This window comes from Zootoca vivipara, chromosome 2, assembly GCF_965207765.1.
Source record: "Zootoca vivipara chromosome 2, rZooViv2.hap1.1, whole genome shotgun sequence".
Classification (NCBI taxonomy): Eukaryota; Metazoa; Chordata; class Lepidosauria; order Squamata; family Lacertidae; genus Zootoca; species Zootoca vivipara.
The window spans coordinates 113,813,883-113,831,084 of NC_142584.1; the positions used below are offsets into that span (position 1 = coordinate 113,813,883).

The 17,202-nt window shown below is 46.2% G+C and overlaps 1 protein-coding gene across 1 annotated transcript; it reads right to left on the minus strand.

Moving 5' to 3' along the window:
- Positions 1-2,015: 2,015 nt before the first annotated feature.
- On the minus strand, positions 2,016-13,655 carry LOC132591580 (zinc finger protein RFP-like). The gene is made up of 9 exons (XM_088664297.1): positions 13,379-13,655; positions 13,276-13,297; positions 12,484-12,654; positions 10,262-10,357; positions 7,735-7,965; positions 6,549-6,571; positions 5,593-5,711; positions 4,413-4,445; positions 2,016-2,803 (listed from the first exon to the last, which is right to left on the minus strand). Exons 1-9 carry the CDS (start codon positions 13,609-13,611, stop codon positions 2,286-2,288), a joined length of 1,446 nt encoding a protein of 481 aa, XP_088520423.1. The 5' UTR covers positions 13,612-13,655; the 3' UTR covers positions 2,016-2,285.
- Positions 13,656-17,202: the final 3,547 nt, after the last annotated feature.

Genomic DNA, 17,202 nt, shown 5'->3' on the forward strand with positions numbered 1-17,202 from the left:
GGTGGCAGCTGCCTTCGCCGGACACCCCCCCCCAAAAAAAGCTCCAGTGAAGCCCCAGAAAGGTGCGGCCGAGATCCAAGGTGGGGCAGGCAACGTTGCGTCTCCTGGGCTTCACTTAGTCTCAATTTCGGATAGAGGAGCCAGCCAGCGGTGCCACTGTGCGCCGCGCGCCCAGAGCGCGTGGATGCCACACGAACAACTTCCAGCCTCGCCCAGTGTACGGATGCGAACCTCCCGGGAGAGGTTGGATCATTCTTGGGTCGCACTGGAGCCCTCTCAGGCCCCCAAGAACAAAGAAACAAAAGGGCCAGGATCGCAGGACGCACCGTTGGTGCCTTATTCCCTGCCCCTCCCATTAAACGTGTAACCATGGTAACCCTTCAGAGGTCTCTGAGCGTGTCCTCAAACCCAGAGTTGGCACTTTCCACTTTGGCTGGGTTCACACTCCCGTTTGCACTGAGCTCACTGCATTCCCAGCGCTGGGTTTTCAATTCCTGTCCACACGACCACATTTTTTATTCTCTCTCTCTCTCCTTCCTTATAAAATACTACTGTTCGCTGAGTTGTATCTCAAACCAGCTTCATGATGTTCCATCCTAAGTCATCTCTAGCCAAGGGGTGAATATACCTTTGTATAGGGTAAAAACATCAATGCCTGTCAGTGCTCCCTGGTGCATACACAAACAGAAGCAATTTTGACCCTAATGAAGCCATGCTGATGTGAACCCCTTAAGGGAGTAGGTGCTGTGAAATGTGGGGTGGGGGGCAACTGCACTGCTTTCTAAGACATTCAGAAACCTTTGGACAAGGTACTTCAGCAATCTCTTCTCAAGTAAGGCTTAACAGTCATAGAGCAGAAGTCCTCATAGGGATTAGGTTAAGAAACAAGAAGCAGAGAATAGGAACAGACAATTCACTGAATGTAGAAGGTGGAATCCATTAAGGAACAGTATTGGGAATGGGACTTGTGCCTCTGGAGAGCTGCCTGAAGCCGCTGAGTTCGGCGCCCCTGATGGGGGGGGGGCAGAAGGTGATCTCGCCTAGGGCGCAAAAAACCCTAGCACCGGCCCTGAACACTGTCCAACCATCTCAACCTCTGTCGTCCCCTTCTCCTTGTGCATCATCAGGGTATTTTCCAGGGAGTCTTCTCTTCTTATGAGGTGGCCAAAGTATTGGAGCCTCAGCTTCAGGATCTGTCCTTCCAGTGAGCACTCAGGGCTGATTTCCTTCAGAATGGATAGGTTTGATCTTCTTGCAGTCCATGGGACTCTCAAGAGGCTCCTCCAGCACCATAATTCAAAAGCATCAATTCTTCAGTGATCAGCCTTCTTGATGGTCCAGCTCTCACTTCCATACATCACTAGTGGGAAAACCATTTAGTCAAAACTCTCCACTATGACCTGTCCATCTTGGGGGGCCCTGCACAGCATAGCTTATAGCTTCTCTGAGTTCTTCAAGCCCCTTCGCCACGACAAGGCATTGATCTATGAAGGGGGACAAACCTAGACAGCATCTTAAAAAGCAGAGACATCACCTTGCCAACAAAGGTCCATATAGTTAAAGCCATGGTTTTCCCAGTAGTGATGTATGGAAGTGAGAGCTGGACCATAAAGAAGGCTGATTGCCGAAGAATTGAGGCTGAATGGCACTGTTGACGATTTAACACATGCAGAGACCATCAAGGCATACATACATACACACACAAGCACGTTCTTTTACATTTTCTTCCTATCTAAGATTTCCAGAGCAAGGAGCTATCCTGCCTGACGTGGGTGAAGGGGTTCATTTTTTAGTCCTCTGTTAATCCAATGATGCATGCGTTTTCATAGCTGCATAAGGTCTTGTGGGGAGAGGAAGGTTTCCTAGAATTGCAGAGTTGCGAGGGGCCCTGAGGGTCATCTAGTCCCACCCCCTGCAGTGCAGGAAACATTTGCCGAACGTGGGGCTCGAACCCATAACCCTGGGATTAAGTCTCGTGTTCTGCCAAATCAGACATCTCAAAAGGAAAACAAAACTGAAGGTGAGGAAATTTATTAGGACTCCTAAAAGTGTGACTGTCTCTTCAAGAAGTAAGCTGCAGGGGGAATTCTGGGGAATAGGACATGCAAAGTAAGAGCAAATCCAGTTTTGTTTTGTTATTTCTGCTGATTATGACTGGAATGAATCCTCTCAAAGGGTCCTTGAAAAACTGCCCAACGTGCTCTTGGCGTGTAAATGTTTTTTATACAAGTCACTCTGGTCTGCAGAGAAACTCCTGCTGGGCCTGAGAGGCAGATTTAGTCTCCTCAGGTGATACTGAGGTGGGTTTGAAAGTCATCCAGATAAAAGAAAGGGAAGAGGGTCTCTCGAGAGAACGAGGCTTCTGAGAACGTGTAGAGTTCGGCTCCTGAGTCAGCGTCAGAAAAAGACACACGTCCCCCTTCATAGTCCAGAGTCACCCGGATCCTCCTGGGCTTCTCATTCAGGGACAGAGGAGAAGAAGAAGGGGAGGTGCAGGCAAAGTACTCACCAAGCCACTTCCCCACTGCCCAGACCCCTCCCTCAGTCCTTAAGTTGAAGAAGCCCTTTCTCTCCACAGACTTCCTGGCAACCCCCACATCCCACCATTCCCCACTTCCCACATTGACTTCCCAGAAATGTCTGCCTGCTGTGAATCCCTCACGTCCCAACACAGAAGGCCGGTCACTGAATCTCTCAGGATTGTTGGGCAGGACTTGCCTTTCATCTCCCAATCTGACACTTTTCTGATCCTTGGACAGGATGAGCCTAGGATGGGCTGTGTCTGGATCCAGAGTCACATTTGCTGTTGGGGAGAAGATGAGGGAAAGAGAAGATTAGGCAGAGTCAGCCAAGAGACAGAAACAGACAACTTGTAAAAAACAAAAACAAAAAACCAAAACCCCCAGATTCCCTTTCAGATCAATGGGATTTTTTTGCATCACATGCAAGACTGAGACTCCCTGCAGACTTTCATCAGAATAAATATCTTCCTTGTTGGTTTTTAGATCAGTTTTCTTCACTTTCTTATATTTGATGTGTATTGTGTCTGCCCTCCTCTCAACCCAGGCATTTTCTAAGAGGAAAAACCACACAGGAAACCTTTTACCCAGCTCTTCTGTGTTAGTGCAGGGGAAAAAGAGGAGAATTGGAGGAGGCAGGAAAGGAGAGAAGCTGCTTTCCTCTGACAATATCTGTGGTCTTTGGTGACCTCTGGTTGGGGCATGGGATGAGGACCCCCCTGTAGTAGTAGTAGTAGTAGTAGTAGTAGTAGTAGTAGTAGTAGTAATAATAATATCATCACACTTTCCTACCGCCCTTCAACCATTGGTCTCAGGGTGGTAAAAATACAACATAAAAACAAATATAGGTGCCCCCTCACTTTCGCAGGGGTCATGTTTTGGGCCCACAAAAGTAAAAAAAATCACACTAAGTGGGGAGCCTGTTTATTCCTGCTCTCCATCTCTCTCCCACTTGGTCTCTCCTTGCCTTCCTCCCATCTTGGAAGTTTAGGGCTTGCCGCCAGGGAAGAGAAGGCAGGTGGCAGGGCAATTTTACAAAGGACTGCTTATTATAGGCTTCTCTTTTGGATTGAATATTTACCATGAGACTAGTTCCCTGGGGGAAAGGGGGAATAACTCAAAAGGTTACCTCTCTGAAGATTTCTGAATGACTGAACATCTGAGGAAGCAAAAAGACACGCTTAACAGGCTACAATGCAATAGCTAAAAAATAATATATATATTTTGACAAAACATCACCATAACATAGCATCTGTTGCTTCCTTATTTCAAGCAAAATATTAAATCATAGAACAAATAATTGCAAAGATGACAACTGTAGGTCTAAGGAATTAAAACAACTAGCATGTTTAGCTGTTATTCCTGCATTGCAGGGGGTTGGACTAGATGATCCTTGGGATCCTTTCAAACTCAGAAATGGAAACCATACTAGAAAATGGCGGAATACAAAATGCAAGGGAGGTTCCCTATACATGAGAACTCGACAAGATGGACATTGGACTGATCCTGCAGGATTCTCCTTAAGGACTTTTGTAAGACATTGTAAGTCTCTGAGACTTTTTCCTACAATCAAGCAGTATATGAATTTTATGAAAGAAAGCAAAATCTATAAAATTGAGGGGGAAACCAGAATAATAGTCTATAGGCAGGAATGGAACTCAAGACTGGTGTGCAGGTTCTTTGCAGGGACAAGCTCTGCACCCAATCCAAGCCTTCAAACCCCCTCCCAGTTAATTCATGGGACAGACAAAGAACCCAAACACCACTAGAGGACTGTTACCCAGAGTTACGCCATTGATGGGGGTCTCAAAGTCTGCGGAACAGACGGTTCAACACCCATGAAATATCAATCCCAATCCCTCCTGTAAAATTGTTCCTCCCCTGGAAATTTACCCTTTTGAATCTGTTTTCTGTATAACACAGCATCTGAGGAAGCAAAAAGATATAAAGTGTAAGGGCAACACTCTTCCATCAGAAATAAATCTCCATACAAAAGTAACACTTAATAACGTGGCATCCTTAAATTAAAGTACAATTATTAAATATTAATTAAATTGTACAAAAATTAATTAAAAACTAGAACATCATAGTAAGAATCTATGAAAATAACTAAAGCTTTAAACAGAATATTCAGCATGAATCCTGATGGTCTTTGAGCTTTGTCCCTGAAATTGGGCTCTACATTCTTGGACTGGAGGGGAGGCAGAGCAATAGGAATCTTGTAAAAAGAGGCAGAGGGAAGATCAGGGGTCCCCAGACTAAGGCCCGGGGGTCGGATGCAGCCCAATCGCCTTCTAAATCCGGCTCACGGACGGTCAGGAATCAGCATGTTTTTACATGAGTAGAACATGTCCTTTTATTTAAAATGCATCTCTGGGTTATTTGTGGGGCATAGGAGTTCATTCATATTTTTTTCCAAATTATAGTCCGCCCCCCCCCCCAAAGGTCTGAAGGACAGTGGACTGGCCCCCTGCTCAAAAAGTTTGCTGACCCCTGGGGAGGATGGAGGCAGCCTTAAAATCTTCCCAAGGAAAGTGGTGCAGGAAATTATTAAAGCCATAACTGTGAAACAGAAGGAGAAGTGAAGGTTGATGAGGAAGGATTGGCATGGCTCTCAGGCAAAAGGAAGGCCCTTTCTCACAAAAGTTCTACAAACCTTTAAGGTTGTTAAGCATAATTGTGCCCTTTGGGGCTCATGTGCTCTTGCTTCCACTCTCAATGTGGGACCTCTCAGGAGATTTTGACTCATGAAGCACTAGATATGGCAGCTGCAGGGGGACGTCTGAGGAGGAGACGTCTCAAGCCATGGCTCCAATGTTGAGAAACAAGCCTGAGCAGGAGGCAGAGGGGGAACTGGGGGCTTCTCAAGGCCCTTTGACTCCATTCAGAGCAGGAGAACCTCCAAAAGGACAACCCCAGAACCAAAATGAAAAGGAGGTTCCTTAGAATTGTAAACAGAAGAACATGGGAGGAAAAAATCCTGACTTTGCTCTACACTCTGTTTCAGCCATGTTCGGTTCTGAAGAAGTAATAGAATTCCCAGTGTGAAATCCTGGCAGGCATTAGTCATTACCCTTCAATTGTTTCATTGCATCTTCCACAAGGTGATTTAGATCACAGGATTCCAAGATCCTGTTCCTCAGCTCTGGAAGGAAAGCAAGTGGGTTCTCTGGACTCTCTCGTTTCTCATACCTGGTGAAAAGAAAAACAATGAATGGCCCGATTGTGGCACCGTCTCCCAAATTATTGCAGGAGATCTCAATAACATGAAGAAAGTGAAAGTTTATTTCCCAACAGGTCATTTTCAGAATTCAACTTTAACTCGTGACTCACATCCAGTCCATCACCCACCTCCAAGCATTTCAACTTCCTGCCCTGACTGAGAAGGAATATTGGGATAAAGCTGGGTGTCCACCACAGATTGGGGAGACCTCAGTCCAAAACCCCTGAGGAAAGCTGTCAGTGGCTTCGTAAGGATGCTAAACAGCACAAGGGACAAGATGTAACCCCAAGCGACACCACTGTAGGGCTCCCATGGCTTCCAATGATGCTGCCCCATAACAACTTTCTGGGAAGGTCCCAGGATGCAAGAACCAAACCCCTGAAGTGGAATGCCTGCCATCTCTCCATCCCTGAGCAACAGACCTTCCCTCCCTAAGTGCCTCAAAGGGGCTGAGTTACCAGAGTTGGGGGGCTTCTAGTTGGACATGGAAATATGTTGGTACTTCCTAAGCACTTCCCAAGCATCTTTGGGACCAAAGTCCATGAACAGAAAGTGCAAGAGAAAGAAAAGAGCCCCCATCCCTGTGTGAAGTAATGTGGGGAGGGAGGAGGCAGTTGACATTGAACCTTGGAGGGAGAATTGGGGGGGCTACAAGTTCAAAAGAGGGGGCTCTGCTTTTACATTTGAGGTGCTGCAGGGAGTGAGTCCTACAGTCTCTCCCCTGCAACCCCTGGAGGGCTATTTTTAGGTTCTTGCATCCCAGCCTCATGGAGGGATGCTAATTGGAATGAGCCAGATCCACTTACCTCTGCAAGGTGCTTCTCACATCCTAAAGGGAAAAAGAGAAGGGAATTTACTGCACACCACAGGCCACACTAGGAAGACCGCTCAGACCCTGGCCCTTGGATGTCAGTCTGCCTTGTACATGCCAAGGTTTTGGGTAAGGATGGTGCAATCAGCCAGTTTTCATTTCTCACAGCTTTTATTTTTCCAATCTGAAATTATTAATTGTTCCAATATCAGGTTCTCCACATTTCCACATCATTTTGCCATTATTGCTTAAAATCCTTATGAAAATCCACCAGCATTTTTGGGAAATTTCACTTTTGTGAGTTCAAGAGAAGATTCCACCCCATCTCTTGTCTTACATTATAATTTATTAATTTTAATCCAGTTTGCATTGTGCAATTCAGACATACGTAAACCTACAGGATAATCCTGCCAGGGCGCTATCCCAAATTGTCTCCCATAGAAGTCCCCAAATTTCAAATTCTATTTTCCATCGGGAAGTAAAAAAAAAAGCACCTGCAGCATAAAATGCCTCCAAAGGGGTAATAAAACAGCTCAGTGTTTCTTTGGGCTCCTCCAGACCTCTGCTTTTCCTGTGTCCAGAAAACACAAGTAGCTTTGCCCTGCCACTTTCCCTCAGGAAAAACCTTGCTCCAAAGCAAATATCAATGATGTTTGCTGTCATTCAGCAGTAAACAGTGGGTTTTTCTGGAGGAAAGGGGTGGGACAAGCAGCAGTCTGGATGAGTCCCTCTGTCTTGCTCTTTGGTGACTGTGACTGAGCACCTTTTGGGGCCTATCTGTATCCATAGGGAATTGGATCAACCAAGACGTTTTGGAGGGAACGGGAAGAGAAGCTTGGTCAAGAGACTGGCTCATGTTGGAAGGAGGTCTGAATGCATCCTTGGCAAAGCCCAGCACAGGGCAGGAAGGCAGCTTTGCCCAGGAGGAAGGCATTTGGAGACAAATCATCAGCAAAGAGCAGAAAATCACCACCCGCTCCATCAAGAACACAGAAGAATCTCTAGTCCGCATTCAGGTGATTTAAGCATCCCAGGTCTCTTGGGTCTTCCTGTCCATTACAAACCTGACTAGAGGCTCCATCATCTGAGTACCTGCACTCTTTGCATACATGTAAGGGGCACAGAAAGGATTGGAGGCAACCTTTTCATGTATCCTCTGGCTGTTCCTGCCACCTTTTTACCTGCAGGAGTTCACTCACTGGCTGCTGACCCTTCTCCTCCATCTCCTGGATGATCTTCTCAAGAGAGGAGAGTTTCCTGGAGAGTCTGGCCAGCTGCTCATCCCTTCTCCCTGAAATCTCCTTCTCCACCTCTTCCACATGAGTCAGCAGGCGCTTTTCTTCTTCTTCCAGGAACTGGCGCAGTTCTCTGAACTTCTCCACAGTCTTCAACCTCTCCGTTTCTGTTAATTTCTGCAGGAAAAGAGGAGGTCTGAGTGTGGAAGGAGCCATGGATGTTCCCTGCATGTTTTTGGGCATGGCATAACCAGAGTTCATGCCTGTTCAGAGAACACCCATGGACTTAAAACACCCCTCAGTTTAGACTGGGGCCATTTAGGTGTAGGAAGACCAACAGAAACAGAGGAGGATGAGAAAGTGCAGAGTTTATCCCCATAGTTCCTTGAATTTCCTAAAGATGAACAATAGCCCACATTCAGAAAGACAACTCTTTTGTAATATTTACGGTAAATCAGGATTTGAATCCAACTGCTCCCACCCTCTCAGCTCACAATTCCTCAGACTTCTCCTTGACTGCTATTCACATAATAAACGACAATGGGAAATACATTGTTACCTCGAGTTACAAACGCCTCAGGTTACAAACGCTGCAGGTTACAAACTCCGCTAACCTGCAAGAGTTACCTCGAGTTGAGAACTTTGCCCCAGGATGAGAACGGAAAGAACGGACCTCCAGAACGAATTAAGTTCATAACTAAAGGTACCACTGTAAACTCAAATTAGCTGCCTTGGTCCAGTATACCTGAAAGAGTGTCTCCACTCCTATCGTTCTGCCCGGACACTAAGGTTCAGTGCCGAGAGCCTTCTGGCGGTTCCCTCACTGTGAGAAGCCAAGTTACAGGGAATCAGGCAGAGGGCCTTCTTGGTAGTGGCACCCACCCTGTGGAATGCCCTCCCACCGGATGTCAAAGAGAAAAACAACTACTAGACTTTTAGCAGACATCTGAAGGCAGCCCTGTTCAGGGAAGCCTTTAATGTTTAATAGATTATTGTATTTTATTTACAGGTAGGTAGCTGTGTTGGTCTGAGTCGAAGCAAAATAAAAAAAATTCCTTCAGTAGCACCTTAAAGACCAACTAAGTTTTTATTTTGGTATGAGCTTTCGTGTGCATGCACACTTCTTCAGATACACTGGAAACGGAAGTGTCAGGCCCTTAGATATATATATATACAGAGGGTGGTGGGGGTGGGTGGGGATGGGTGATGGGCTGATGGGAGTGGTAAACCTGTGGATGGCTGTTAACGGCTGCTGATGGCTGCAATTAGTCCTGGGGGGAAAAACAAGGGCTGAGGTGCTAAAGAAAGCTTGATCATGCATAATGAGATAAGAATCCAATGTCTCTATTCATCCCAGGTGGCTCCATGGTTTTAAGCTTGGTAATTAGTTCCAATTCAGCAACTTCTCTTTCCAGTCTGTTCCTGAAATTTCTCTGTAATAAAACAGCTGCTTTGAGATCTTGTATAGAATGTCCTGGGAGAGTGAAGTGTTCTCCTACTGGTTTCTCTGTCTTATGGTTCCTGATGTCAGATTTATGTCCATTTATCCTTTGGCGTAGGGTTTGGCCTGTTTGTCCAATATAGAGAGCTGAAGGGCACTGTGTATGCCATCAAATGCCAACAGTGCATGCACACGAAAGCTCATACCAAAATAAAAACTTAGTTGGTCTTTAAGGTGCTACTGAAGGAATTTTTTGTATTTTATTATTCTGTTGGAAGCTGCCCAGAGTGGCTAATTTGCTATTGCTGAAAAAATATGGAGACCAAAACAGAGCAATCCTTTGAAATTCACACCTCTGAATTGTGCAAGGTTGACCCAGCCAGGTAATGTTCACAAAAAATGTATTTATGAGGCTAAAGTACATATAAAAATATTTATACAAGGAAGTAGCTACCCTAACATCTGATTCATTTGCAGCATAATAAATGAACAAACAAACAAACAAACAAACAAACAAACTGATATATAAAAATGAGAAATGGGGAGAAGCTGAAATGGGCAGATTTCCCCATCCCTCCTCAGTCCTGATGACATTCTTCAAGTGCTTGTTCCCTCACTAGTAACAATAGTATACTATATATACTATATATTACTATATATTATATTGTATAATAGTATACAATAGACCTGGTTTGAACAGAGATATCGGGTTCTTATCTCATTATACATGATAAGCGATCTTCAGCCATCTCCACCCTTGCTTTTTCATGCAAAACCATTTGCAGTCGTTTCCGGTCATCAACAGCTATCAGTCAGTCAATCACCCATTTCCACCACCCTTCTGAGTGATCCCCCCTCCCCATCCCCACCCCTCCCCACCCCTTCTCTACATAAGTGCCTGGAGACTTCCATTTCACTGTATCTGAAGAAGTGTGCATGCACACGAAAGCTCATACCAAAATAAAAACTTAGTTGGTCTTTAAGGTGCTACTGAAGGAATTTTTTTATTTTAGTAACAATAGTGACACTTACAAGGAGGTCTTTGCTTTCCTTGTCCAGGTCTGCTTGATAGGCCAGAATTTCCTCTCTCTCTTTCCTCAGGATCTCCAGGTGGTGACAGATCTCTCCCTAGAAAGAAAAGGAAAAACTCAGGTTTGATTGACACACACAGAGAGATGAATATTACACTGGCTTATTGGGCTCGGTGGCCTTGCTATAATAGCAAAGCAGTTTACTGGAGGAAATAAGAGTCTAGAGGTTTTCAAGCTTTTTGGGTCCACAGCTCCCTAAAACAACTACATTCTTTCTGTGGTGTCCCTGTGGGGCTCAGGATCCTAGTTAGGTCCCCCCTTGCTTTCAGAGCTTGCAGCCTCTCACCCTTTCTCAAACACCCTCCCTTGCGGAATGCTCTCTCAGCCTCCTCTCCTCTCCCCTCTCTTTAGGAGTCCTCCTCTTGGATAAAAGGGGCACGACTGCCCTTACTTAAAATGGCCGCCGGAGCCTCACATGTGACACAACGGCCACTAAATTATAAAGCGAAAACCCCTCGCTGTGCCCCCAAGTGTGTGTTAGGAGAAATGAGGAATGACTGCCTAATGCTGCCAGGCGTTTATTAATGCAGCCGCCGGGAGAGGCTTTGGGCTTGGGGGGTTGAATGGCTGTTTTGGTGGTTGCTGGACAGTTGCTCCCCCCACCCTACGTCAGCCCATGACCTATTTGGGCTCCTCCTCCCCCCCACCTACCATCCAGGGCTCCATTCGGGATAGTATTTAAAGGGCTGTAGACTGAGGCCTGGCCTGTAAAATGGAGCCGAGGCCTAGTCTTTAGGCTGTAAAGTAGAGGCGAGGCCTTGGCTTGGGCTAGTATTAAAATGTGACCTGAGGCCTCTGCCCTGTATCTCCATTCCTTGGCCCTGGCCTGACTCTGTGGGTTGTCTGGTAATGGCTGCCTTGTGCATTAGTCTGTCAAATGGAGGGTAATAGGCCCCCTTCAGATCCCCATGAGCCTCAGAGTCCCCCTGTTTTTGTCTTGTGGTTATTTGGTGGGGGATTTTTTGGGGTAGTGGTGCTAAATTTTAAAGTAAAAACCCCTTGCTGTGCCCCCAAGTGCGTTGCTGTGGGTTATTCCCCCACCCGGGCCTAGTGGGGGCCTGGCAGGGGGCTACATAAAACAAAGGCCTGTGCTGCGACCCGCAATCCAGGCGCTCACCCTCTCTCCCCCCCCCCGGGCCTAGTGGAGACCTAGCAGCCTGGCAGGGGCCTAGGGGTCTGATAATGGCCGCCTTGGTGGTTTCAGTTGCATGGTTGATGATTTCATTTGGTTTGTGGGTGTGGCTTAGATTTCACAGGAAGGGAGGGAGTGGAGGAGAGTATAACGCCACTTGAGGGCGCTGTTTGACTTGGTGGAAAACCAGGTTTCTACCTGCCCACATGCAAAATTTGAGGGTTTTTTGTCCCCAACAACCCTCGGGGAGTGGCCTGGATCGTTGTGTCAAAATTTCAGGACGATCGGTCAAGCGGTTACGAAAAAAAGTGCGGCCGACAATTTCAAGATTTTTACATTTTTATATATATAGATGTCATATAGAGGAGGGAGAAAGGTTGTTTTCTGCTGCTCCAGAGCAGCGGACACAGAGCAATGGATTCAAACTACAAGAAAGAAGATTCCACCTAAACATTAGGAAGAACTTCCTGACAGTAAGAGCTGTTCGGCAGTGGAATTTGCTACCAAGGAGTGTGGTGGAGTCTCCTTCTTTGGAGGTCTTTAAGCGGAGGCTTGACAGGCATATGTCAGGAATGCTTTGATGGTGTTTCCTGCTTGGCAGGGGGTTGGACTGGATGGCCCTTGTGGTCTCTTCCAACTCTTATGATTCTATGAATTCCTGGCCACCAGTCCCCCCCCCCCAGCTGATCCCTTGCTACTCTCTGCTTTGCAGGGCATTGAAGAAACATCCTGCTAGCCTTAGTTGTGTACGTGCAATTTACATTTGTAGTGTTCTTAATAGGTGCAAAGCAACCTTGCTGGGGGATGCGGACAAGGTTAACCGCTTCTCTCCCTACCACGGTCCCACTTCAAATATTTTAAGCTGCTGTATTTCAAGGGAAGATCCCTTTGTTCCCCTGGCAGAGATAAAGACTTCCTCCTCCCAGACCTCAGGCTTCCCCTTAGCTGCTTTTTATGTAATAAACAACCAATTAATGCCATGCTTACTTCGGACCTGAATTTCTCCCCCTCAAGATCCAGGGATCTCCTACCTTGTATTCCTCAAAAGCCTCCTCTAGAGGAATCACCTTGTGATTTTCATGTTCCTTTGCTTTGTCACACACCACGCAGATGGGGGCTTCGTGGACTTTGCAGAAGAGCTTCAGGGGCTCCTGGTGCTTCTCACAGAATCTCCCTTTCCCCCCCTCCTCCCTCCTTCCCCTCTTGAAGGCTGAGATTCTTGGCTATTTCAACCACGTTAGCCAATTGCTGAAGCTCAACATCAAAAAAACCAAGATCATGGCCACTGGTCCCATCACCTCCTGGCAAATAGAAGGGGAAGAAATGGAGGCAGTGAGAGATTTCACCTTCTTGGGCTCCTTGATCACTGCAGATGGTGACAGCAGTCACGAAATTAAAAGACGCCTGCTTCTTGGGAGAAAAGCAATGACAAACCTAGACAGCATCTTAAAAAGCAGAGACATCACCTTGCCGACAAAGGTCCGTATAGTTAAATCTATGGTTTTCCCAGTAGTGATGTATGGAAGTGAGAGCTGGACCATAAAGAAGGCTGATCGCCGAAGAATTGATGCTTTTGAATTATGGTGCTGGAGGAGACTCTTGAGAGTCCCGTGGACTGCAAGAAGATCAAACCTATCCATTCTTCAGGAAATCAGCCCTGAGTGCTCCCTGGAAGGACAGATCGTGAAGCTGAGGCTCCAATACTTTGGCCACCTCATGAGAAGAGAAGAATCCTTGGAAAAGACCCTGATGTTGGGAAAGATTGAGGGCACTAGGAGAAGGGGACGACAGAGGACGAGATGGTTGGACAGTGTTCTCGAAGCTACGAACATGAGTTTGACCAAACTGCGGGAGGCAGTGCAAGACAGGAGTGCCTGGCGTGCTATGGTCCATGGGGTCACGAAGAGTCGGACACGACTAAACGACTAAACAACAACAGCCAATTGCCGGTTGGGGATGAGACTCCTTCTCTGGACTCTTTCTCTGCACTGAGGGCAGGAAGCCTCTGCCTCCGATTCCCCCCAGCACTGGATCAAGCAGGATCGGCAGAAGTTGTGCCCACACTCTGCAATGATCACTGGATCCTTAAAATATTCCAGGCAGATGGAGCAAGTGGTTTCATCGCAAAGATTCTGGACGGGACGCCCAGCAGCAGCCATGGCTCCCTCGCCCCAAAGACCCGCGTTAAGTTTCACTTTCTCAGTTTTTAGTCATTGCTTGTTTCCTTTCCAGGAAATGACTCAGAAACTCAGTGACCACGTGGTCCTTAAAAAAAAAAGTGTGTCCCCAGATCTTTGCAGTTGCTGAATGTTTTATTCTTCATTGCTTCCCATGCTTTTGATTACACATACAAGCACACAGGTACTTAGTAAGTTGTGGTATTCATACTGTAACATTTTCATTCATAGGCTTCCTTGGCCTTTTTGAATTGGAGAACATCTGCTGCTGCCCTAAATGGACGGGAGTTTTGATTTAGCAAACGGGACTTGATCCCCTCAATATAACTCCTTCATTGCACATTTATTCAAAATCCAATTGAAACTATCCTAGTTTAATGAGCGCCACAAATTTGATGAACTTGTTCCAGTGAGGCTAGCTTTTCCAAGTCTGGCGGTCATTTCCACCCCCACCCCTCCCCTTTCCCAGGGGGTAGTACCGCCCACTCTGGGAAGCACCGCTTGAAACACGGCCATGAGCACCTTAAATTCAGCGCAGAAACAACCGGGCAGACAATGCAGCTGTTTGAGGGGTTCTAGGAGTACCAGCGTGTTATGGAATTGGGGGGGGGGTGCCACTGGCACATAAGCCAGAGCCCAGGTCCGTCCGTCCCTCTCAGAGGCACACACGGGCATGAGACCTTGAGCTCGGGGGGCTTGTCCCCTTTTCCTCTTCAATGTCCCACCAAGCAGCACACAAACCTCAAGAATAAAGTTCTACCCTTGCTCCCTGTTTAAACCCGCCAAGCCTAGGTGGGTAGACCGGACAACTGAACTCTATATCTGCATAGTGGTGTGCCTCAGTCAATCAGGACGGTATTCAGTTCGCAGACAGCCTATCACTTCCAAGCTACGCTCCCAACCTCCTGGCTTGGTCGCTATTTCCTTCCCAACCTTCCAAAACACCTCAGCTCAAGCCTTTCGCACGCCTCCGCCGCTTTCTGCATTGCATGCATTTCACAGGCAGAGTCCCGCCATATAACAGCCAGACAAAGAATCCCAAACGTTCCTAAAACACCTTCGGTTAAGCTCCATAAACTCCAGCTGGGGAGGTGCCTGCCATCAGAGAATCACAGAATTGTAGAGTTGGAAGGGACTCCCAAGGATCATCTAGTCAACCCCCTGCAAGGCAGGAATCTCAGAGAAAGCATCCGTGGCAGGTGGCCATGTGGCATCATAACCCCCATGGCATTTAGTCAATCCCAAGAAAATCCCGCCCCTCCCCTGAGTTCAATGGCTTAATTAATTATGCAGATTTGGAGGAACAACAAGCATATATTTTTCTTTCTGGGGGAGGGAAAATAGATTAATAATAAAGGTAAGGAAGATCTTGTGCCATTGTTCTGCCTGGATTTGACCTGCCGGAAATCAAACAGAAAATGACTTAAGGCTGATCCCCTCCCTCAAATCAAGGCCTCCTTTTGTAAACAGAACGTTACAGCCTCAGAACCGAATCTCTTGGTGCAAACTAGATGGCATCGGTTTGGTTAAGAAGGCAATGAAATATAATGCATTGTTATCAAAGTAAGAAAATTTACTGTCTTGTGCAAGCCGGATTTCGAAGGGGCAGAGGAACCAGAGACCAAATAGCAAACAAGCGCTGGATTATGGAGAAAGCTAGAGAGTTCCAAAAAAAATATACTACTTCTTCATTGACTATGCAAAAGCCTTTGACTGTGTCAACCACAGCAAACTATGGCAAGTTCTTAAAGAAATGGGAGTGCCTGATCACCTCATCTGTCTCCTGAGAAATCTCTATGTGGGACAAGAAGCTACAGTTAGAACTGGATATGGAACAACTGATTGGTTCAAAATTGGGAAAGTACAACAAGGTTGTATATTGTCTCCCTGCTTATTAACTTATATGCAGAATTCATCATGCAAAAAGCTGGACTAGATGAATCCCAAAACGGAATTAAGATTGCTGAAAGAAATATCAACAACCTCAGATATGCAGATGACACAACCTTGATGGCAGAAAGTGAGGAGGAATTGAAGAACCTTTTAATGAGGGTGAAAGAGGAGAGCGCAAAATATGGTCTGAAGCTCAACATCAAAAAAACCAAGATCATGGCCACTGGGGTCCCATCACCTCCTGGCAAATAGAAGGGGGAGAAATGGTGGCAGTGAGAGATTTTACTTTCTTGGGCTCCTTGATCACTGCAGATGGTGACAGCAGTCACGAAATCAAAAGACGCCTGCTTCTTGGGAGAAAAGCAATGACAAACCTAGTTGCTCCAGCACCATAATTCAAAAGCATCAATTCTTCGGTGATAGGCCTTCTTTATGGTCCAGCTCTCACTTCCATACATCACTAGTGGGAAAACCATTTAGTCAAAACTCTCCACTATGACCTGTCCATCTTGGGGGGCGCTGCAAGGCATAGCTCATAGCTTCTCTGAGTTATTCAAGCCCCTTCGCCACGACACGGCATTGATCCATGAAGGGCAAAAAACCTAGACAGCATCTTAAAAAGCAGAGACATTACCTTGCCGACAAAGGTCCGTATAGTTAAAGCCATGGTTTTCCCAGTAGTGATGTATGGAAGTGAGAGCTGGACCATAAAGAAGGCTGATTGCTGAAGAATTGATGCTTTTGAATTATGGTTCTGGAGGAGACTCTTGAGAGTCCCATGGACTGCAAGAAGATGAGGCTCCAATACTTTGGCCCCCTCATGAGATGAGAAGATTCCCTGGAAAAGACCAGCTGCTAAAATAAAACAAAATACACAGAGACACACATGCCCCAAAGATGCAGAAAGTCTATAGATGTATTCATGCATTGCACATACATATATTTTAGAAGCCAGAAAATGGTTCCTGGTGGAGTGACTGCATAATCCCCTATGAGCCAGACAGAGTTCATAGTCCAACGTACGTGAGCAAAATTCAATAGCATAGCTGCCAAGTTATCCCTTTTTTAAAGGGATTTCCCCTCATGCTGAATAGGCTTCCTCGCGAGAAAGGGGAAAACTTGGCAGCTATGGAATAGGGTGTAAACTAAGGAAGGATAAAGAAAGAACTACTTGCCTGGGGCAAATAGGCTGGGAAGCTTTTGTAAAATTAGAAGAGATATCCCCCCAAACCCCACAATCTAGGCCATTGGTACTTCATGGCTAACACAGGTCTGCTTGGACAGTTTATTCTTTCTTCCTCTGATGAGGACTAGAAACTTTTGCAGACAAGTTGTAAGGCAAAGAGTTCTTTGGCAAATTCAGGGGCGTGGTGGAATGGGTAAGACTGCAAATGAAATTTCCAGAGTTGCATAGCCACATCTTAAGAAATAATGGGTACCTGAATGGCACTGTTGACGATTTAACACATACCAAGTCTGTCAAGGCATACATAAGTGCACAAGCACTTTCTTTTACATTTTCTTCCTATCTAAGGTTTCCAGAGCAAGGAGCTATCCTGTCTGACGTGGGTGAAGGGGTTCATTTTTTAGTCCTCTGTTAATCCAATGATGCATGCGTTTTCATAGCTGCATAAGGTCTTGTGGGGAGAGGAAGGTTTCGTAGAATTGCAGAGTTGTGAG